The 23294-nt window shown below is 34.7% G+C and overlaps 1 protein-coding gene across 12 annotated transcripts in view; it reads right to left on the reverse strand.

Moving 5' to 3' along the window:
- USP25 (ubiquitin specific peptidase 25) overlaps nucleotides 1-23294 on the reverse strand; it is a 139582-nt gene that overhangs the window by 43960 nt on the left and 72328 nt on the right. For 10 of the 12 annotated variants that reach the window (XM_017539786.2, XM_017539777.2, XM_017539755.2 and 7 more), the window contains 9 exons: nucleotides 22616-22692; nucleotides 20298-20371; nucleotides 13153-13301; nucleotides 7822-7949; nucleotides 7054-7149; nucleotides 5764-5925; nucleotides 4928-5154; nucleotides 1540-1610; nucleotides 520-748 (listed from right to left, as the gene is read on the reverse strand). In XM_017539786.2, the coding sequence (XP_017395275.1) occupies nucleotides 520-748; nucleotides 1540-1610; nucleotides 4928-5154; nucleotides 5764-5925; nucleotides 7054-7149; nucleotides 7822-7949; nucleotides 13153-13301; nucleotides 20298-20371; nucleotides 22616-22692 (1213 nt within the window). Of the gene's footprint in view, nucleotides 1-519; nucleotides 749-1539; nucleotides 1611-4927; nucleotides 5155-5763; nucleotides 5926-7053; nucleotides 7150-7821; nucleotides 7950-9563; nucleotides 9688-13152; nucleotides 13302-20297; nucleotides 20372-22615; nucleotides 22693-23294 lie in introns of all 12 variants that reach the window. The other 2 variants (XM_037742518.1, XM_037742515.1) reach the window with 1 other exon arrangement.

Consider the following 23294-nt stretch of genomic DNA (forward strand, 5'->3'; position numbering starts at 1 on the left):
TCGGCCTCCCAAAGTGCTGGGATTACAGGCTTGAGCCACCGCGCCCGGCCCTGAATTAAATCTTGACAGATACACAAGAATTAGGCAAAAGATTTACTAGCAAAAAATAAAATATATAAGAACATACAGATATAAATGTGTGAAATGGTTTGAAATGAGCAGATACAGCAAGAAGTTCAGTAAAGTATATAAATTCAAAATGAACAATGGAGATCAATGAAGGTGGGGAGATAATCAGAGGCCAAGAAAAGTGGCCATATATGTTAGGCTAAGGAGTTAAACATGAGTCAATGTGTGAAACAGTCATTTAAGTGTTTTTAGCAAGAACAAAAAAGGTCATATTTACCTTTAATAGTTAACCTTCAATACAAAATATATGCGAATTCTTAGCCCTGCTGATGTTACTTTTCAATTCAGTCTCATCAAATGCAGTAGCATTTCCTAATCATAGCCAATCACACCACAGACCAGTCACTTTTATGACTATTTAAAAATATATACCACCCTATATATTCTTACCTTGTATTAAGAACTGTGCCTTATCATTTATGTACATTAAACAGTATGCACTGGCATTTCTATAACCACCAAATGAGTCTCTCACTAGCTCTTCCCATGATGATTTTGTCACAGCAATATCATTGTACTTCATCCACCTGCTTTCACGATGATCAAAAATATATGCCCAGTAGTGCCCAGCATTAGCTTGCCCTTCATGAACTAAAACAGCATGTAATCGATAAGGAACCTAAATGTGGGAAAAAAAAAGAAGTTAAAATACAATTATGTAGTCTACTGTACCACATTTCATGAAACCCACAAACAACCTGTTTGGGGAAAACCATAGGAGCATTTTTCTTTTTTTAAATAAGTGAGAACTGTCTGGGATTAAAATTGCGAAGAAACCAAACTACAAAACTTTAAAAAGACAGAATCTAAATAAGCTAAAGTTGACAGGTATCCAGATTAAAGATGATTTTTGAAAAACTAAAAACAATTATCGTACATTGGATTGTTTCTTTTGAATAAAGAACTTATAGTTAACAGTATTACATATAGTAAATGTGTCTAAATCTTTAGAATTCTAAATTGATGGTTAACAAAACAGATTACACAAGATACACCAGAAGTTAAAATGTAACAGAGTCCTAAAGTTTCTTCCCAAATCTTAATATCCTTTAACAACCATAGATTTTCTCCCACAAGACTTTTTTTTAAAATGCTATATTCTTTTGAAAAATTTTGGTAAATTTTACTGTAAAATACTAAGAAGGGTACACAATACATACGGTGTGAGAATACAACTGAATGAGGGAAACCTGTCATAGATTTTGTTATAAATTTGTTATAAAATTTCCCCATTCAGATGAATTATCACATTGTACATACTGCACGCCCTTATTATTTTACAATAAGATTTACCAACATTTTAAAAGAAAACACGTAAAGAAAAATTAAATTAAGATAAATAACATAAAGGTAAATTAAAATATATGTAAATAATTTTGACAATGATTACTACCTCAAAATTTCACTTACTTGTATCATAGATTTGTCCGAGTACATTAGTTCAATTGTTCGATGGATTCTGGATATGCTTTCCTGCAAATCTAAGGATATAAGGTGTCATTTAATGATTAACATCAGGTGTGTTTCTACTGAGACTTATAAGGACAAATGGTTTTCCTACAAACGTGTTAGAGGAATAGAAAAAATTTCCTAAAGTTTTCTTAAAAAACATTACTACCTGAAATCTGTACAAAATGAACTATAGTTATTCTTAATAAAAGACACAATACAAATGCATAGTTAAAAATAAATATGCTCTAGAAAATGTACAGAGTCAATAAAATTGAAATTTGTTCAAATCTATAAAGGAGAGTTTCAATGAAAATGAGAGCTAAGCTTCCTTACACACTTTCTATAAAATAGGTGAACTTAAGAACAAAGTATTAACCACGTATCTTATACACATATGTAACTGAATAAAATTCGACTATCATCACCAGTGAGAATAAAATTATGGCACTCTCAAGCCAATTATTTCTACTTCTAGTAGAAAATAATCCTACAAAATTGTTCAGAGGTAGAGATGTTCACAGTCATACTGTCCATAATTTTTAAAAACAAGATAACCTAATATCTGTCAGAAAGGAAATGGTTATAGTGTAACCACATTATATTGTGAAGCTACTGAACCAATCAGGAAGAAAGGTTGAAAAACCATAAAAAAAAAATAAGCAAACTTCAGAGTGGAAAAAGGCCTGTCTGAGCCTGTCAGAAAATCCAGTAACCTTACAGGAAAAGATAAGATCCTCCCTGCCCAACACTTTAAAAAATGTACATTATAATAACAAAACACCAACATAAAGAAAATCAAACGTAACACTGGCAAAATAGTATCTGTAGCATATACTACAGGCAAAGGGCTAATATTAGTAATACATTAAACTTTCTATTAAGCAATAAGAAAAAGACAAATGGCTCAATATTTTAAAAATGGGCAAATGTCACAAACAAGAAATTTACAGAAAAATATAAATATCCAACTTTACTCATAACTAAGGGAATACAAATCAAAACACTAAAATACCATTTTTCAACTATAAAAAACTACTAAAAAGTGTCCAGGGCTAGGGATGATACTGATGGCAGGCTTTCTTACACCGTGGGAATGCAAACTGTCTTAATGTTTTGCAGTTACATTTTTAAAACAGTCGTCAACATTTAAAATATACATACTCTGAAGCAGAAATGGTAGACATTAAGAAATAATAGACATTGGGGCCTACATTAGGGTGGAGGGTGGGAGGCGGGTAAGGATCAAAAAAGTAACTATCGGGTACTATGCTTATTACCTGCATGATGAAATAATCTTACACCAAACCCCGAAGACATGTAATTTACCTTTTTAACAAACCTGCACATGTACCCATAAACATAAAATAAACGTTTTAAAAAAAGAATTTATCATATATCCTACTTATGGAAGTGTATAAATATATTTGTAGAAGACTAGCACTATTTAGTGAATATTAATATGGAAATTAAATGAATTATATCATACCCATGCGTTGGAATATTACACAATAGTTTACAAAATAATGCTAACTGCTAATATCAATAGGAATGAAAGGAAGAAAACAAATTTCCTGAGGAAAACCTTCTTTCCGGATCGATAATATTAAATATAAAAACCTTATCACATGAATGTCCCTCAAGCTCTTCAAACTTAAAATGGCCAAAAGAGAACTCATATTTCTCTTTCCTTCCCTGAATGGGAACTTCTTTGCCCACTGGTTTACCTTTTTTCCAAAATACTTTCTCTCTGGTTATTCATCCCATTATGAACTAAGAGAATCATTTGATTTCTCCCTCTCTCTTACCTCTAGCCAATGACTCACATCAGTCAGTGGTCTCCAAAGAGAATTTTAACTGCATTCACTTCTTCCCTCCCTCAATGCCACTACATAGGTGACAAAAATTTCCTAGCTTCTACCCTCTGAATGTAATCTTTTAAAAGCAATCAGTCATGATGAGTAGAAAATTATCCAACACCTAACATAGTGTTTCATCAACATTATATGCTTGATTAATGTTTGTAAATGAGTTCAATTTTTTTTTTTTTTTTTGAGACGGAGTTTCACTCTTGTTACCCAGGCTGGAATGCAATGGCGCGATCTCGGCTCACCGCAACCTCCGCCTCCCGGATTCAGGCAATTCTCCTGCCCCAACCTCCTGAGTCGCTGGGACTACAGGCACGCGCCACTATGCCCAGCTAATTTTTTGTATTTTTAGTAGAGACGGGGTTTCACCATGTTGACCAGGATGGTCTCGATCTCCTGACCTCGTGATCCACCCGCCTCGGCCTCCCACAGTGCTGGGATTACAGGCTTGAGCCACCGCGCCCGGCCTGAGTTCAAATATTTTTTTTTAAATTCCCTCTTATTTGAAAAATACTAAAAAAATCTTGACAGCTACTAATGCTGTTAGTGACCATCATATCCTATGTACTTATTAAGTTAGGGCCGTTCTTTTCCAAATATTGTCTATAAAGAATAAAGTTGGTCATTTAAAGTACAACAATCAATATTGTTCAATATAATTCCAATCATGTCATATAGTTTCTCATTTTTTTAATAAAGCAATAAATTAGAATAAAATTGGGGAATGATAGTAGGGAATTATATTTTCACTTGTAAGAAAAGAAAATGTAATAAAATCTACCATAATCCATTTTTTTTAAAGTGCACTTTAACAGCAGCAAAGTAGAAGAGAGAAAAGTTCAGGATAACTTATTTTGAAAAAAGAAAAAATAGGAAAGAATAAAAGAGAGTTCCGTCCAAGAAAGGATAGATGGCAACTTAACAAGACACACACACACACACACCCCCCACCCAGAGCACTGTCCTTATTTTTCTTATTTTGCTGCATGCCAGAAAAACTGTTACAGACTAGTAATGGAACACAGATATTTAGAAATCTGTTAGAGCAGATTAAAAATTAAAATCCACATTTTTAATTCTTAAGCCTAAAGAAAATATTTTATCACTGGAACTCCCAGTGCAAACTTAGATTAAGTACCTAATTGATATGTACAAACATTGATGCTGTATGACATTTCTCCAATGGAGTAGCTGTGAATACCAGTTTGAAATAAATTCAGAGCAGTAAACTAGAAAATCAGGCCATCTGCTATGTCATTAATCAGCTAAGCAATCCGGGGAAAATCTTTTGGTCCTTGTAAACCTGACACTGAGATTATAAACATGGGGAGCCAGTCTAGTTTATCTTACATAACATCCTTTCTAGAAGAGAAAAATGAATATACTTAAATATAAAATCCAGATGTAATTTCCCTTCTCAATATAAACATTATACATATCCATCTGGGGTGATAGTAACCATGCTATGAGATGCTTCTTACCTCTGGTGTCATTTTCTATTTCTGTCCTCCAGCGATGTAAACAACTTTCCAGCACAGAAAGTTCTTCTTCTGTTATGTGCCTTGGTGCCGGATGCATGGGCAAATCTGGAGGTATCCGGGACTGAGTGAATGGTTTGTGTATCACCGATCTTGATGAAATGGCAGCAACTGATGAAGGTGATGTGCTTGGCAGTTCTGAAGATGGGGCTCCCTGTTGTTCTGTTGTGCTGTATTTTTAAAGCACAGAGTATTTGTTGTCGACCTTTCAAACTGAAGCTCCCGAAAAAGATCGTGCCAGATCAAAAGTATTAAATTGGCTTATAATTCACAAGAAAAAAATCTTAACAAAGAAATATGTAGACTGATCTAATATCCTAATGAGATTTTTAATACATAAGAACTAAATTATTTTAGGATGAAGTTGTAGCTTTACAGTAAAAACATCTTACTCATATTTATTTTTTAAAAACTACAAAATCTTATGCATGGTATTATGAGAATTTTCCCTTGCTTATCAGCTTACATTACAGAAAGAAATTCTAATTTGACAGTGCTGTTTTTATGGATCATAAAATGGTGAATCTTACATAAGTACATACCAAAACATTCTTAACTATAATTCTGAGCAAATGTGATTAAAATTTTAATCCATAACCATAAAATCCACTGAAATAAGAAAACTCCCAGAGGATACAGAATCTTCTAAGTGAATACATTCTTAAGAGTTCACTAAAGTAAATTAAAGCATACATTTTACAAAAACCATCTTTAAAGGCAGCAGCCCTCATTATGTAATAAAGATAAGAAAACTGTCTTTTGCATCGATTATTTTTTACCTTGGTAATGTCTGTGATGGTATGGAACCACTAGGTGGGGAACTAGCATCAATATCATCAACAGGAGAAGTGCAAACAGGTTTACTTGAGGCAAATTCCAATGCATACTGAAGAACATCTACCAAGGGGAATCTTTTAGGACCGGAACCATAGCTTAAATATCTGTCAATCATAAAATGTACAAATGCTTTTATTTCTGTATACAGCATATTTGGGTTTTTATTATTATTATAAAATGTGATACAGTAACTTCAATAAAACTTCCTCAGCAAAATTCATTTGCTTTAAAATGAAGATGGTAAAACTGAATACATATTTATGGAAAACATAAATGTTCTCCAAAGACAGGAAACCAAGGCTGATTGACACTGAATGTAAGTGTATACTGTTAGAATTTGTAAATGCTGTTCTAAATTGTAACTCAATAGGAAGATGAAAACTTATATCTCCTGAGACTGTTTTTATTTTTAGATCTGGTATCTGGTCTCATTATCAAGACAGCGACATACACTATCCTCCTATCTTTTATCACTAATCATTTTTCAATATAACTACTGGTACTTAAGAATAAAAATCATTAAATATATTATTTGATATAAGAGGTTTTACATTACTAATTTGAAAATTCCTAAAATAGGGGAATACAGAGTACATCAGGGGTTGCAAACTAAAATGACTTAAGTGACATTTCAGCCTTTAAACTTCTGTCTGGCCTGTAGAACATTTCTCATTCTAGATTCTGACATCTTTTAGAAATAATCCAAATCACTAGACAACAGTGAGGCTACACTCATACATGGCACCATCCACTGGTATGGAATGGCATTCATTTCCTGTAACACAGATTGCTCTCTAGGCTCCCGGCACATACCATTTTACACCTGACAATTTCCTCCTTTATGAAGCTGCTGAGAAGGCCTGGTAGGCAGCTGAGTTTGAATCCTGTTTTAAGGAGAAAAACTCAGGTACCATTCATTTTAACGGAAATCTCAAGAGTAATCTTTAGTTTCATGCAAAAAGAAAGGTCAATACTATATTCATTTAACTTTGTATCTATTTTTAGCAGTTCAAACATTACCTGTTGACAATGAAATATTTAATTTTAACCGCTAGAATCATTTTTTAAAGTCAATTATAGATTTTTAGTTTCAAACAAAACTAAAACTATTCACACAATATTACCTACTCCTAAAATTATAAATCACTAAAAGCAAATTTATAATTAAAAATCTAGTCACCAAATATATGGTTTTAGATAATTATCTCCTAACTTCATAAAAGTTAAAATACCTTTCTAGCCTTTGTTGTAACACTGTGAGGTAATCTTTCAGTCTCTTGATCTCTTCCCTCTTAATTCTTGTTATTTCTCTGTTTCTGTGCATGTATCTATCAGAAAAAGGCAATCATTAGCATTTCCAAATATAATGCAAGTAGATACAAGATGGCCAGGTGCAGTGGCTCGTGCCTGTAATCCTAGCACTGTGGGAGGCCGAGGCGGGCAGATCACCTGAGGTCAGGAGTTCAAGACCAGTCTGGCCAACATGGTGAAACCCTGTCTCTACTAAAATACAAAAATTAGCCGGGCATGACGGCGGGTGCCTGTAATCCCAGCTATTCAGGAGGCTGAGATGGGAGAATTACTTGAACCCGAGAGACAGTGGTTGCAGTGAGTCAAGCCTGGGCAGCTTGAGCAAGACTCCATCTCAAAGGAAAAAAAAAGAAAGTAGATACAATATTAAGTGTAGCCATCACCACAAAGCATCAATTCATTCAAAATTGTGTAAGATAAAAGGTAGGTAATACAAAATGGTATTTTTTAAATTCTGATTTTTAAGATTACAAAATTAATCTCACTTTTAAATTTCTTATAACATTATTCCCAACAACTATACTTTTCTAATGCAAAGTAAACTTCATTTACCTTGACAAATCGTATTAGACATTTTACACAAAAGTAAAAATTAATTCTAAGAAAATTACACAGAATTTTCCTCCTAACAATATTTTCTCACTTACTAAACTGTTTTAAACTAAGTCATGTAGTATACCAAACCATACCTGTCCAAATATAAAACTTGGGGAAATTCTAATTTGTTGTGAATTTTTTCTGGTCTTCCCAATGCCTGATTAAATTCAAATCTTGACAATTCAAATGTTAACACAGGTGGTAATTCAGTAAACCAATGCTGAAAGGAAATAAAACAATAACAAAAACTTTAATATCACCTTTGTTTTCTTCATTGCAATCTTAGGCACAGGATGTGGGCAATGACATTTGTATTCGCATCACCACAATGCTGACCTGATCTAACAAGTAACTGGATACACAATTTAGTTAAAACTCAACCTCTTTCTAAAAGTTTTCCACACCTCTTGAAAATTCCAAGAGTGGATAAAATACATGATCAGTAAAAAAAGAAATCTCACAACTGTCCTTTGAAAATAATTCTTTACATTAGAATTTCTAGACTAAAGAAAAAGACGCTGGTTAAAATCATGACTTAGTAGCTCAACTCTTCTGTCTTCAATATGATGTTGAATGGTACTTAACCATAGCATCATAATCTCCTGTGACAAAGTAAATTGTAAGAGGTTGTACTCGAATTTAAAAAATAATAATAATTACATTATAAATCATCACAACTCTCATACTAAAAATGAAAAAATGGTGTTTTCCTGTTTTAACTTTAGCTCATCTGCTGGATTTTATACTAACTTATAAAAAGGACATATGGCTAACAAAAAGTTAATAATTTATTTAAAATCTTTCACAATAACTAGTGTTTAAAGAACTGAATGTCTCATTGCTATGAGCCAAATTATACTGAGTATAGCTATAATTTCCTTCCCCTAACCCGAGCTCGTAATCCCCATACATGCTTTGGCAACTGTTCAATTAAGCATGAAATTCAACATTTTTAAAAGAAAATTATTTTCATATACAACCTCAAGTTATACATAAACATATGTATTTAAAGAGAAAGAGAAGGTAACAAACTTGTAAATCAACACATAACAGAAGTATAAAATATTTCTGAAGTGCTTATATAAAGTTTGCAATATGCGAAATTGCTGCATACTCTATTGTGTGTGATAATTTCAAAATGCCACTACACATCTGTCAATAAGTTAAGAGTATACTAAATTTAAATTTGAACATCCAAAAAAGCAAGAATGGCACACACCTGGCAAACTGAATTTGACGAAGATCTGGAAAGTTGCTACTTTTCTCTAAAGCAAATAAAAGCAAATGGTATTCAATACTATTTCTCTCTCAAAATGCTAATGATTACTTGAATTGAGATTTCCTGAGTTGGATGGTTATCTTTTACTGAAAGCTAAGGTTTAAGGAATTTGTTTTATATGGATAATACCTGAAATGGATTAAATAAAGTTATGAAAAATATCAGAAACATCTAAAGTTTTAAAATTGGATGAACAAAGTTTGCTTACTCATTTTGATCTCATGGAACTGGCAAGAATTTTTGAGTTAGTTCTAATCCACATATAAAATTATTAAGAATTAAAACATTACCCCAGACATATCACAAAGAACACTTTTGATTCTTTAGGATAATATTCTCTGTTCCATTTTATGATACTCAAACAAGAAAGTAGATTTCAAAAACTATCACTTTCATATTCTACTGTAATACTTTAAATGTCACCATTAAAATTAAATAGTTACATATTTTAATTCATGGAAATCTACAATGGCCACAAGAAATGAAATGACCCAAATTGGGGTGTACTTTTCTGTAGACCATGAAAAGTCCAGGAAATATAAATAGCTTCCATACCTTACAAAAGGATGTTCAAAAATGTTATTTAATATGTCTCTGTTATGAATGCATTTTCCTCTATCAGCGATGGCAGGTTTTTCCTACTACAAGAGTGGAAGGATTTCACTTTCTCATTCTAAAGCTGATGGGGACAAGATGAGATAACCAGACATTCTGTAAATTCATGTTTTAAAATATTAATGGTATGTCTAGCTCTGCAATATCTGGATTGTAGTATAGCAGTACATAATTTGAATTTTAAATAATATAAAACATGAGATATTTTTCTTTAAAAAAAAATCTTATTTCCATTCAACAAAAAACTATATTTACTTCTCTATAATCTAACTAGTATGCCATGCTTGTGAGACAGAGGTCATTCTCTATATCTCTAAACATATTATTATTATTTTACTATGTAATGAAACTACAGGAGGAACAGATTTCTGCAGTTAGTGAATAAAGAACTTACACAAACAGTATTGGCAGCACAAGTGCTTCTAAATTCATCACAATTCTAGAAATCTCACCTGTTAACAAAAATAGTTCCTAAAGAATATGTCATTTTTACGAGTTTTAATAGCTGGTTTTTCTATTAAAGCGTAGAAGATACCTTGCTTTTGAGAGGATTACACAAATGCAGAGAAAGAAAATAAACATAAAAAACACACCTATCACTTCAAATTCGCCACGGAATACCATACCAAGCCAGGATGTAAACTATGCACAAGAAGCAAAAACTTTTCATTCCAGTTCAAAACTTAGGCTCCAGACATGTAATTGCCTTAACTCATTCGCCATTTTAAAAGATAAGTTCAGCATATAACCTCTATAGATGTCTAATATGGCGAATATCAATATTGTTTCTCTAATTTTGCTTTTAAAGCTTTATAAAAACTCCTTCTAGAACTTTAATATAACTTGGTACAAGTTTGTGAAGGGAAATTTGGCAGTACCAACACATCTAAATGAGTATGCCTGTAACCCAAAGATACTACTTCTAACTACACTTAATTTCTAAGTGCTCAAGGATATTTATAGTAAGACATTCTTCAAAATAATTGTTTTTCTTCATTATTGCCTTACAGGAGAATTAAATCAATTTAATTTAATAAATATAGACTACGTGACACTGCAGTTTTTAAAAACACTGACGTAAAGCCATACACTTGTTCATGATATACTGCTGAGTGAAAAATGTAACTCTCAGGACAATATAGACACATGCAAATACTTATATGTATATATCAATAGTCTAAAAGAACACGCAGTACACATTGGCAGGAGTGAATACTCATATCACAAGTGAAGTATTTACTACCTGAAATTTTTTTCCTCCAATAGACAATTAAAATATATCTCCATGTTTCCTGGAGAGTCTGACTCATCTATAAATTGCATACCATTTAATTAAAATCTAAAATGCATCATTTAAATAAGATTTTTTAAATAGTTATTTCAGATATAATCATTTTTAACTTATTCAGTTGTCTCTCAGTATATCAACCCCTAAATTTAAACTCTTATAGCCAACTGGCTGTTTTAACGTGGAAGACTGGGGCTCTTCCTATATTAGTTGGCCACAGCTATTTCAGCAAATGAGATGTTTTCAGGGCCAAAATAAAATAAACAATTTTTAGTAAATAATAGAGTACAGAAAAATCCCTATTGTTATCAGGGATTATGCTAATCTAGTAACAGCCTATAATGTTACTTACTGGTTTTTAGAGATTCAAGAATAGTTTTTCTGAAGGACACAGTAAGACTATAATTTGAATACGTTATTTTTTAAAAAGTGATATTATATTTTAGTTAGTGATAGTCTCTTAAACCAAGCTGAATTATTATTGAAACTATAGTCTCCAGCAAATTTAGAAAGAAAACTGGTAACAGGGATCACCAGTAACCAAATTTGCTACTGTGGAGATTGATTAGAAACTGCTAAACACAGAGAAGATCACAAATCATTATATTCCCTAGGCTAAATGAGAAAAACCTAGGCAGAACATTTATATTGCAGCATAGGGACATTCAGAGTATAAAACCAATAAAAAGATGGGAAAAAATATATAAGATATTTTAAATAAACAATGAAAGTTTGATTCCATGTAGAATAAACAATTTTTAAAAGCTGGTAATATGTGAGCAAGATTATCTATCAATAAACCATAGTGTATTTTGGCTACTCTAACAATATAAAAAACATGCCATTCCTGCCGTCCTACCCCAATCATCCTTTTATTTAACAGCAAACAGATCAAATTTTAAGGAGCCTGCTTTCTTATCCCATTGTGTGATACTGTTAAAGTCACAGTCTTTAGAGACCTGTTTCCCAGTCAATAAAATAGCCGAATTTAATCATTCTTATTTAGAGGTTTATATCAGAATTAACTGTACAGCTCTTGTGTCCACATACCACATCCCTCTCCTAGACTCTGCTTTGATAACTCTGAAGCATGGCTATTCTCTATTGAGAATCACTGAAATAGATGATCCATGAAGTAGAGAGAAAGACTACTTCATATACATCTCTTCCTCTTAACAAGAAAAGTATATTTTCATTTGTTTATGTGTGTAGGGGAAGAGAAAAACATGAGTGTGCACCTGAAACAGGAAAGGGTTAACTCCATCTTTAAGAAAAAAAATTAAAATTTAGATAAAAGCAATATATTCTGAAAAACACAAGAACAAAGTCTGCTTTTAGATAAACACAGAGATATCACTTAATATTTATTAAGCACCTATTCAGTATAAAGACCTCAGAAACTTGTTTGATAGCCACTACATTTCATTCATTCATTCAATAAATATTATGTATGCATTTACTATACTACCACTAGGGATACAATAGTGACTGACACAGATAAAGACCCCTACTCTCATTTACGGAGCTTAACAGCTAGACAACTATCAGCAATTGCTTAACAATGTTTGATTGGGCAGCACATGATATGTCCTTTGCTTACTGTTAAAGTGCCAAGACTCCCTGACAGATAAATGGCTACACAGATGCAGCCACAGAGATGGATAAAGAAACAGAGATGGGTGGAAAGAAAGAAAGAAACTAGTGGAGGTAGACATGTAAGTTAACAATATTTTATAAAAATTATTTCTTCCTTGAGAAGGTAAGTTCTTTCATCTGACCCTATCCAATCACATAGCAATTTTACCAAAAAAAAAAAAAAAAAAAAAAAAGAATCTGGGCAGTCTGAACAAATTTCAATATTTGATATAATATACATCTGTTTTAAAGTCCATTATAATATCAGGATTTTTTTACTTTATATGCAGGAGCTAGCTTGTTGCTAATGGTGGTTACCTTGATTGAAAGGTACCTTCACAGAAAGGTCTAAAAAGACTGAACAATGTCCGTGAAAGAGTTTTAACTGACAATTCTGAGATAAATTATTACATGAGAATTTAACAGATTATAGGCCATACTGACTGGGCAGGTTTCCCGAATGTCTAAATTAGCAATTAAACCCAAACATACCGAGTATTCTCTCTCAATTATTAAGTAGCTATATAATTAGAACCTTAAATTGTGCTTATAGCATTGTAAGAAAGACCTAGGGAAGAAAGGGGACAATGAAAACATTAAACTCACCTCTTGGCCTGATTTTCCTGAATTCTCTGAATGTAAAGACTCAATTTCTCCTTCAATCATTGCAGCTTCTAGGCACTCATGCAGATCTTTGAACCCATTGACCTGAAGTGGGTACTGGCCAAACATTTCAGTGTTTTCAAATTTTTTACCTATAAGAAGGGAGAAAATTAATGATCCTCAATATGGCCTTCTGGTGACTAAAATTAGAGTTACGTAAGGATTCTCACCTGAATCTGAAAACTGTAACACTGATTTTGTTCCTGAGAAGCGTTAGTGTAATTTTCCTGTTGGTTTACTTACATATGTGCAAATGTACATTCATACCCAGCCTTACATATTGGTAATTGATATTACAAATCCACATATATGTAATTATATACACACATATGTATGTATATTTTTTCTTGCAAAAAGCATCTTCTAAGGTATACTGAACACCGGGAATATACACAGCAGTGAACAAGAGAGATATGGTACCTGAGCTGAGAAAATTCTCAGCCTCGTTTCAAAGACATTATACCCATTAACTGCACATATATTTATAAACAAATAATGATAATTGTTATAAAAAGAAAGTTGTGATGAGACAGAGTGTTGTGAGATGTGTAAAAATGAGAGCTAACCTAGCCTTAGCAGGTGGCAGGGAAAGAAGGGAAGACTTCCATGGCAAAGGACATTTAAGCTCAGACTTGAATAGTAAGTGGGAGTTAGCAATACCAGAGTGCTGGGGAATTATGGAGTATTCTTGGCCATGGAATAGCATGATGAAGACTTTAAGGCAGTAAAGAAGTTGATATGTTTAGGAACTAACAGAAGGTACTGTAGCTTGGGGAACCGAGGAGAGATCACAATGAAAAGTCAGGCAGGGAGTTTAAAATCTACAAGGTCTTGTGGTCCTATTAGGAAGTTTTTTTCCCCCCGCCACCACATTCTGGTTATAATGCAAAGTCACTGATACGGTTTTGCTGTGTCCCCACCCAAATCTCATCTTGAACTGTAGCTCCCATAATCCTCTTGTGTTGTGGGAGGGATCCAGTGGGAGATAACTGAATCATGGGGGTGGTTTCTCCCATACTCTTCTCATGGTAGTGAATAAGCCTCATTTTATAAGTGGTTTCCCCTTATGCTTGGCTCTCATTCTCTTCTCTTGCCTACTGCCATGTGAGACATGCCCTTCACCTTCTGCCATGATTGTGACACCTCCCCAGCCAGGTGAAACTGTGAGTCCATTAAACCTCTTTCTTTTGTAAATTGCCCAGTCTCAGGTATGTTTTTATCAGCAGCATGAAAATGGACTAATACAATCACTGAACAATTAAATCTAAGAATAACAAGTTCAGGTTTATGTCTCTGAAACACCTTTAAAGTCCCTGTGTGAAGTGAGTGGTCATCTGTTAAAGGACTATTGCAGAGTCCACCAAGAAATAAAGGTACTGTGGATTATAAAATACACAAATGAGATAAAATTGTATACACATACATTTATGCATTTATATGAGGAGGAGCACCAACAGGACTTGACTGGCTGGTTTGTATGATTAGTATTCAGGATAAGAGATAGGTAAGAAGGAAAATATCAAGAATGACAGAATTCTGGCATGAACAACTAGATTATTATTATTTTATCTTATTTTATTTTTATGAGACAGTCTTTCGCTCTGTCGCCCAGGTTGGAGTGCAGCGGCACAACTTGGCTTACTGCAAACTCTACCTTCCAAGGTCCGGCAATTCTATCTCAGCCTCTCTAGCACCTGGGATTACAGCCCACCAACACACCAGCTAATTTTTGTATTTTCAGTAGAGACAGGGTTTCACCATGCTGGCCAAGCTACTCTCAAACTCCTGACCTCAAGTGATCCACCTGCCTCAGCCTCCCAAAGTGCTGGAAATACAGGCATGAGCCACCATGGCTGGCCGATAATGTACTGAAAATGGCAAGACTTAAGTAAGAACAGAGGATTTCTTTTTCTTTAGTTTTGAGTTAGCAGTGGAAATCATTGGTTCAGTATGGCCCATGAGATTTCAATTTGAAAAGAGACTCGAATATGATTCTGTAACTAAGATGAGTATTCTGAAATAAAGACAGAATTGCTGACTTATTGACAGAAGGAAATCAAGGCAGTAAATGAGATGCCTGGGGGATGGGACCGGAAGAAGAAATAGGCCTGAGAAAGTCCTAAGGGTCTGCTACCTTTATATGCAGAAAAAGACTATAAATACAACTTTTGTTAGAAGTACCCACAGAGTCAGGAAAAAAGCCACAGAATATCGTGTTACAAAAGCCAAAGAAGTATGTTTTTAAGGAAAGAATAGGGAAAAGGAGGAAGAAGAAGTTAAGAGAGTCATCAGCATTAATAACCGATAAGAATTCAATATGGAAACTGTATGAGTCCCTTATCACGCTGCTAATAATGACATACCCAAGACTGGGAAGAAAAAGAAGTTTAATTGGACTTACAGTTCCACATGGTTAGGGAGGCCTCAGAATCATGGCAGGAGGCGAAAGACCCTTCTTACATGGTAGCAGCAGGAAAAGATGAGGAAGAAGCAAAAGCAGAAACCCATGATAAACCCATTAGATCCTGTGAGACTTATTCACTATCATGAGAACAGCATAGGAAAGACTGGCTCCAATGATTCAGTTACCTCCCCTTGGATCCCACCCACAACACGTGGGAAACTCTGGGAGATACAATTCAAGTTGAGGTTTAGATGGGGACACAGCCAAACCATATTATTCTACCCCTGGTCCCTCCAAATCTCATGTCCTCCCATTTCAAAACCAATCATGCCTTCCCAAAAATCTCCCAAAGTCTTAGCTCATTTCGGCATTAACCCAAACGTCCACAGCCCAAAGTTTCACCTGAGACAAGGCAAGTCCCTTCCACCTATGAGCCTGTAAAATCAAAAGCAAGCTAGTTACTTCCTATAAGGAGAGAAAATTAGTAATCCTCAATATGGCCTTCTGGCTACTAAAATAAAGATAAGGTAAGGATTTTCAACTGAACCTGAAAATTTTAACACTGACTGATTTCATTCCTGTGAAAAGTTACAATTGGGGTACAGGTATTGGGTAAGTACAGCCATTCCAAATGGGAGAAACTGGATAAAACAAAGGGATTACAGGATTGCAGGGCCCATGCAAGTTCAAAATCCAGCAGGGCTGTCAAATTGTAAGGCTCCGCAATGATCTCCTTTGATTCCAGGTCTCACATCCAGGTCACAATGATGTAAGAGGTGGTTCTATGGTCTTGGGCAGCTCTGCCCCTGTGGCTTTCCAGGGTATAGCCTCACTCCTGGCTGCTTTCACAGGTTGGTGTGTTGAGTGTATGCAGCTTTTCCAGGTGCTATCAATGGATCTACCATTCTGGGGTCTGGGGGACAGTGGCCTTATTCTCGCAGCTCCACTAGGTGGTGCCCCAGTAGGGACTGTGTGTGGGGGCTCCAACCCCACATTTCCCTTCTGTACTGCTCTAGTAGAGGTTTTCCATGAGGGCCCCACCCCTGCAGCAAACTTTTGGCTAGGCAACCAGGCGTTTCCATACATCTTCTGAAATCTAGGTGGAGATTCCCAAACCTCAATTCTTGACTTCTGTGCACCCACAGGCTCAACACCATGTGCAAGATGCTAAGGTTTGAGGCTTGCATTCTCTGAAACCATGGGCCGACTGTACCCTGGCCCCTTCTAGCAATAGCTGGAGCAGCTAGGACACGGAGCACCAAGTTCCTGGGCTGCACACAGCATGGGTACCCTGGGCCCACCCCACAAAACCATTTTTTTCCTTCTAGGCTTCTTCTGAGTCTGTGATGGGAGGGGCTGCCAGGAAGACCTATGACATGCCCTGGAGACACTTTCCCCATTGTCATAGAGATTAACATGTGGATCCTTGTTATTATGCAAATTTCTGCAGACAATTTGAATTTCTAGTCAAAAAATGGGTTTTTATTCTCTACTGCATTATCAGGTTGCAAATTTTCCAAAATTCCTTTTAAAATGGAACGCTTTTAACAGCACCCAAGTCACCTCTTGAATACTTGGCTGCTTAGAAATTTCTTCCACAGGATACTCTAAATCATCTCTGTCAAGTTCAAAGTTACACAAATCTAAAAGGCAGGGAACAAAATGCCACCAGTCTCTTTGCTAAAATGTAACAAGAGTCACCTTTACTCCAGTTCCCAACAAGTTCCTCATCTCCATCTGAGACCACCTCAGTCTGGACTTCATTGTTCATATCATTATCAGCATTTTTGTCAAAGCCATTCAACAAATCTCGAGGAGATTCCAAACTTTCCCACAATTTTCTCTCTTCTTCTGAGCCCTCCAAATTGTTCCAACCTCTGCCTGTTACCCAGTTCGAAAGTTGCTTCCACATTTTTGGGTATCTTTTCAGCAATGCCCCACTCTGCTGGACCCAATTTACTGTATTAGTCCATTCTCAACCTGCTGATAAAGACATACCTGAGATTGGAAGAAAAAGAAGTTTAATCGGGCTTAAGGCTTCCACATGACTGGGGAGGACTCAAAATCAAGGTAGGAGGCAAAAGGCACTTCTTACATGGCAGCAGCAAGAGAAAATGAGGTAGAAGTAAAGCAGAAATTCCGGATACGTCCATCAGATCTTGTGAGACTTACTCATTATTACAAGAATGGCACAGGAAAGACCAGCCTCCATAATTCAATTACCTCCCCCTGAATCCCTCCTACAACATGTGATAATTCTGGGAGATATCATTCAAGTTGAGATTTGTGTGGGAACATGACCAAGCCATATCAGAAACGGGATCCAATGGATTTATCCACATGTAGAAAATCAATAACCTTACCAAGATCCCTTTTAGACAAGTTCTGGAGTCAGAAGCTAAATTGGAGCTGGGTTGAATAAATGGGGAGTAATCAGTTGAAACCAACTCTTCTCTTTAAAGGGGCTTAACTCTGAATAGGAATCAAGAGAGGGTATTAACTGAAAAAGAGTATGGGAGGGGATAGTTTTTTTTTAATTTTTAAGGTTTGAGATACCAGACCATGTCTAAATATTGATGAGAAAGAAAGTGGAGAGGGAGAGGCTCAAAATCCAAGCGAAAAATAAAATAAGGTCTGAGGTGACAGCATGACGGGAGGGAATTCTGAGCACACATCTAGAATAGTCTTTTAATATAAAACTGGATAATTACTTTAATATATAGGGGCAGATAAAAATACAGTAGAGGTAGCTATAGATCTGGGTTATGGAGCCTGAGACTCATATTTGGGATGTTGTTTTTTTAGAATATGATACAAAACTACAAAGGTAAAATTAGATTCAGGGACTTGGCAAAACCTGTAAGTAAGTTTCATTAACTTGACTGTAAATCAATGAAATCTGAGGTAAGATCTTTCTCACAGAATGAAATGATAAGCTAGATTTAAAATGAGTGGAAAAGATGAAAATATTTATTGCAGTAAAGGAGAGAAAGAACGGCGATTACACAAAACAAGTCAGGTTACAGGATTGGGAGCAGTGAAAATCAAATTCATGATCCACTATATTTGGCCCATTTCTGTGACATTTTGCCAGCAACCTTCAGGTACTCAGTACAGACGCAGAAAAGATGAACAGCTTAATGAAGGTCAGAGAACAGGGACACGGTGCCAGTAAGGAATGGGGGAAAGAGAGTTTTAGGTATTTAGATGAACAAGGAAGGAGTAAAGTACAGAGAAGGGGTAAGAGGAGACAATGAACTAGAAGTTCTCAAAAAGCTGAGGTACTTCTGCAGTAGGGGTACTTTGACAAACAAATTAAAAGTCATCCCCAGTGTAGTACCATTAGTTCAAAAAAAGATATTAGGAAGATATATGTACAAAGTAAGAAAAAATTCTGAAATAAATTATTTTTACTGAAGCAAACACATAGTTCAAGTGAAAACGTATTAAGGCCACATTTATACAGCACAATCACTGAAGCAACCTACTAACACCAAGTACAAAGACTTCAACACTGGATTGACAATTAAGTATTTTAATAACAACCACTTTTGGGAATTAATATAATAAAGGTAGAAATGTTCACACAGGGTATTATAAACAGTGCCTAGTCACAACCTGATCAGACCTACTCACTCCATCAGATACAGTGTTCTACTTCAAATAAATCAGAATTATTAAGATGGACGACCCAATATAATATACTGTGCAATATATTCTACATATATATAAATTTATACATATTAACTCATATATAGCGCATACACACACACACATATATATATAACTTATATGTAAGTTGTTAGCATTTGAAGCAAACAAAAGTGTACCGACACCCTCAATAAGACTTTTTAAAGACCCAATATCTGAATTAGTAACTGTCTTTTTCTGATTCCCAAATCATCAATATTCAAACAAAAACTTCAGGAAATCCACTACTTAGGATGGTGAAGAAAAAAACATTTTTTCAACTTTTACATTTTAGCTGATCTGGAAAAAGATAACTTTCAAAAGTTGATGCATTGGGTGATTTGAGAAAAACAATTTTTCAAAAGTTTATGCTTTGGGACCTAATATTACTACATGAAGTTACATCTAAAGAATCTCCTCCTTATCAGGAAAACCAAACAGAAACTGGTTAGGCCAAATTTTAAGAAACAGGTATTTATCTTAAACGGAGTAGTATCACTCTTAACGGATTTTTCAAAAGATAGAATACAACTTTTTCCTGAAAAACTACTATCTACATTTATAATCACTCAGAAAGTGAGAAGTCTGTAATACTCTGTGCTAACTTGCTAAATTTCATTTTCAACATGGAAAAAAAGAAAGTGAGCATCATACCAAGCCCAGTATCTAACTCCAATATTATCTTCAAAGGATCTACCAACCATCCCATCAATCCCTGTTTTCCAACAAAATAGTATCACAGAAGCCCTCTCACTAGAAGAAAAAAAAACATAAGATAAAGTCTCAATTAATATGTGATAATGCACTCCACATATTCCTTTTCATTCATTCACTTCTGTACTATATGCAAGTAACAGTAGCAATCCAACAAAAATTACTAGACAGAACAAATCAAATTAAAACTAAAACTCACTAAAAAAAGTAACTGAGAAAAATGAACTAATGAATAATAATATCTCTTCAGTTGTAATAAAAAGTAAATGCATAACTATACCTTCAAGTACTCCCACAGCTAGGAATCTTCCATAGAACAACTCTACCATGGGGTTCTTTGGCTTCTCTTCATCCCTAAAGTGTGTCAAAAAATGTAAATATGATTATAATTTTTGGACCTACAGAGAAGATATTAAAAGAACTATAACATATGAGAAGACAGAAACACTTATGTGGCTATCACGCACTTGCACTTAGCTCTGTTATTTACAGTGTTACCTTGCTCAAGGTACTTAAATTTATTCTTCCATTTCTTCACCTACCAACTGAGGATTATTATGATAGTTGCACTCACAGGACTCTCAGAGGGTTAAAATGAGTTACTACATGTAATGAACTTCTAAGAGAAACTGACACAGTCTGTTCCAGCTTGATATAGTTCCTGCTCTTTCCATCATCATTATATATTTCAATCTCATACTTTTAGTCTGTATACTGCATGTTTATTTGGACTTGGGAAGGAAGGAAATCCACTTTTAATTAAAATAGATTTCTACAAAATGTTGTTATTTCCTGTATTTACATGGAAGAGTACAAATAATCCAAAAACAACAACCCTCACCAGGGAAGAAACAAGGTATCAGTTTTTGACCCAAAGTAGCTAAAGAGCTACTCCATCCTTTTCTGAAGTTTCACACTGCTAGTAGAACTAGTCATTTACAAATTTTCCACGTCATTTAATACAAAAATACATTTTTTTCTTTTCTGCTTGAAATAGACAAAAGTTGGTAATTTTAAGCTGTCTTGTTGTGGTTTGCCTGACCTAAAAAGACAAAGTTTATCTTGGCCTGGCTGTTTAGAAATGTGTATCCACAATTGTGTACAGACTTTTCATTACTAATTTGTCTTTATATTAATTGTTTTGTTAACTATTGTTCAAAACGGGGGAGAGGAAATACTATCTCTCTTGATGAATGGGTCATCATTTAATTCTTAGAATAACATTGATACGTACTTCACTTAATTTTTAAAACAACCCCATTAGGTAGTGTACTAGTCTTTAGTGCTACTGAAAAAATTCTGGCCCTTCACCTTCAGGTACATGGTAAGATACACTATTCTACTCACTTATTAAAACTGATAAAACCACATAACCCTTTAATCATACACTTCTGTAGCAGTTCTGTAATGTTAAGAATATTCACGCTATTGTATAACCAATCTGGGAATTCTTTTCCTCTTGCAAAACTGAAACTCTATATACATTAAACAACTCCTCATTTCCCCCTTCCCGCAGCCTCTGGCAACACCATTCTACTTTCTGTTTCTATGAGTCTGATAACTCTTGATACCTCACATAAGTGATTTACAGTATTTGTCCTTTTGTAACTGGCTTATTTCACTTTGCATGATGTCTTCAAGGGTTATGTTACAGCGTGTGTCAGAACTTCTGTGCTTTTAAGGATGAATAATATTCCACTTTATGTATATATAGCACATTTTGTTTATCCATTCACCTATCAATGGATATCTGGTTTGCTTCCACCTTTTGGCTATTGTGAATAATGTTGCTATGAACACAGGTGTACAAATATTTCTTTGAAACCCTGCTTTCAATTCTTTTGGATACACACCAAGAAGCAGAATTGCTGGATCATATGGTGATTTTAGTTTCAATCTTTTAATAAACTCCAAAACTGTTTTCCACAGTGGCTGCACCATTTTACATCCTCATCAACATTGCAGAAGGGTTTCAATTTCTTCACATCCTTGCAAATCCTTATTTTCTTGGGTCAGTGGGGGTTAGGAGGTTCTTTTGTTTTGTTTATAGCCACCACTCTAATTAGTGTGAGATATTCCTACTCACTTTGAAGTTAGACCACATAGCTCTTCCCAAGAAAATGTGAGCAGAAGTGATGTGTGTCACTTCTGGGCAAAAACTTGAAGAACCAGTATAATTTTCACTGCCAGCAAGATCCCAGAAACCTAGGTGACCCTGGGGCCCTGAGTGAACAGATAAACAGAGCCACTTGTTCACATGCACTGCTACTCCATGTCCCTGGCCTTCATGCTTCTACGTAAAAGGGTTTTGTCAGAATTCACATTCCTGACATCTTTCTCCACCTCAAACTCATTCCTCCTCATGAAAAGTGATTACTGAATCTAAGAAAAGGAACTGGGCATGTAAGATTAGCTATTTCCAGGATCACTTTTTAGTTTCTGGTTAGACTATTATTTATGCCTGCAAATTCTAAATAGCTCGTAAATAATACAGAAAATATTGGGATTCCCATAAGTCTGTCTTAGTTTCTTATTTCCCCGTTGACATGCTATCCAATAATTCCTAAAACCCCATCTCCAAATTTCACGGTAACTTACGTCTCCTCTTCAGCTTTCATTTGGAAGGCATCTTCTAACCAATCTAATAATTTGTGTGTAAACTCACTCACATCTTGCTGTGGAAAGAAAAAAGCCTATTGATATTTGAGCCTACTAAAAAAATACTAGATGTTGTAACATCAAACCTAAAGCCAGTTATTGAAATATATAATTACCAACTCCTTACAAAGATAACAAGTGAAATTTTCACATAAAATGCAAGGAACTTTAATAATTTAACCAGGATATAAGATATTTGAAAAAACAAGTCTTATATTCATAATCAATTATTAGGAAATAAATTGGGGAAAAAATACACAAACATACCCCCCAAAACCCAAACTTACAAATGAGATTATTTTTATTATTATTATACTTTAAGTTCTCGGGTACACGTGCAGAACATGCAGGTTACATAGGTATACACGTGCCATGGTGGTTTACAAATAAGATTAAAAAAAAAAATCACTACTCCCCTCCAAATGAGCTCTGTAATGAACCTTTATAAAATGAAGAACTCATCTCACCAAACAGTTCTGCATTTTACAAAGAATTATTACTGGCTTCTCTCTAAGAAGGAAGACTAGTCCTTTTCCACAATTCATTTTCTTAATTCAACTTATATAACTTTTTAAGCCATATATACCTTTACTACCATTCAGAACCAGCTCATCTATCA

The sequence above is a fragment of the Cebus imitator genome, unplaced genomic scaffold (assembly GCF_001604975.1).
Source record: "Cebus imitator isolate Cc_AM_T3 unplaced genomic scaffold, Cebus_imitator-1.0 Scaffold7, whole genome shotgun sequence".
Lineage (NCBI taxonomy): Eukaryota > Metazoa > Chordata > Mammalia > Primates > Cebidae > Cebus > Cebus imitator.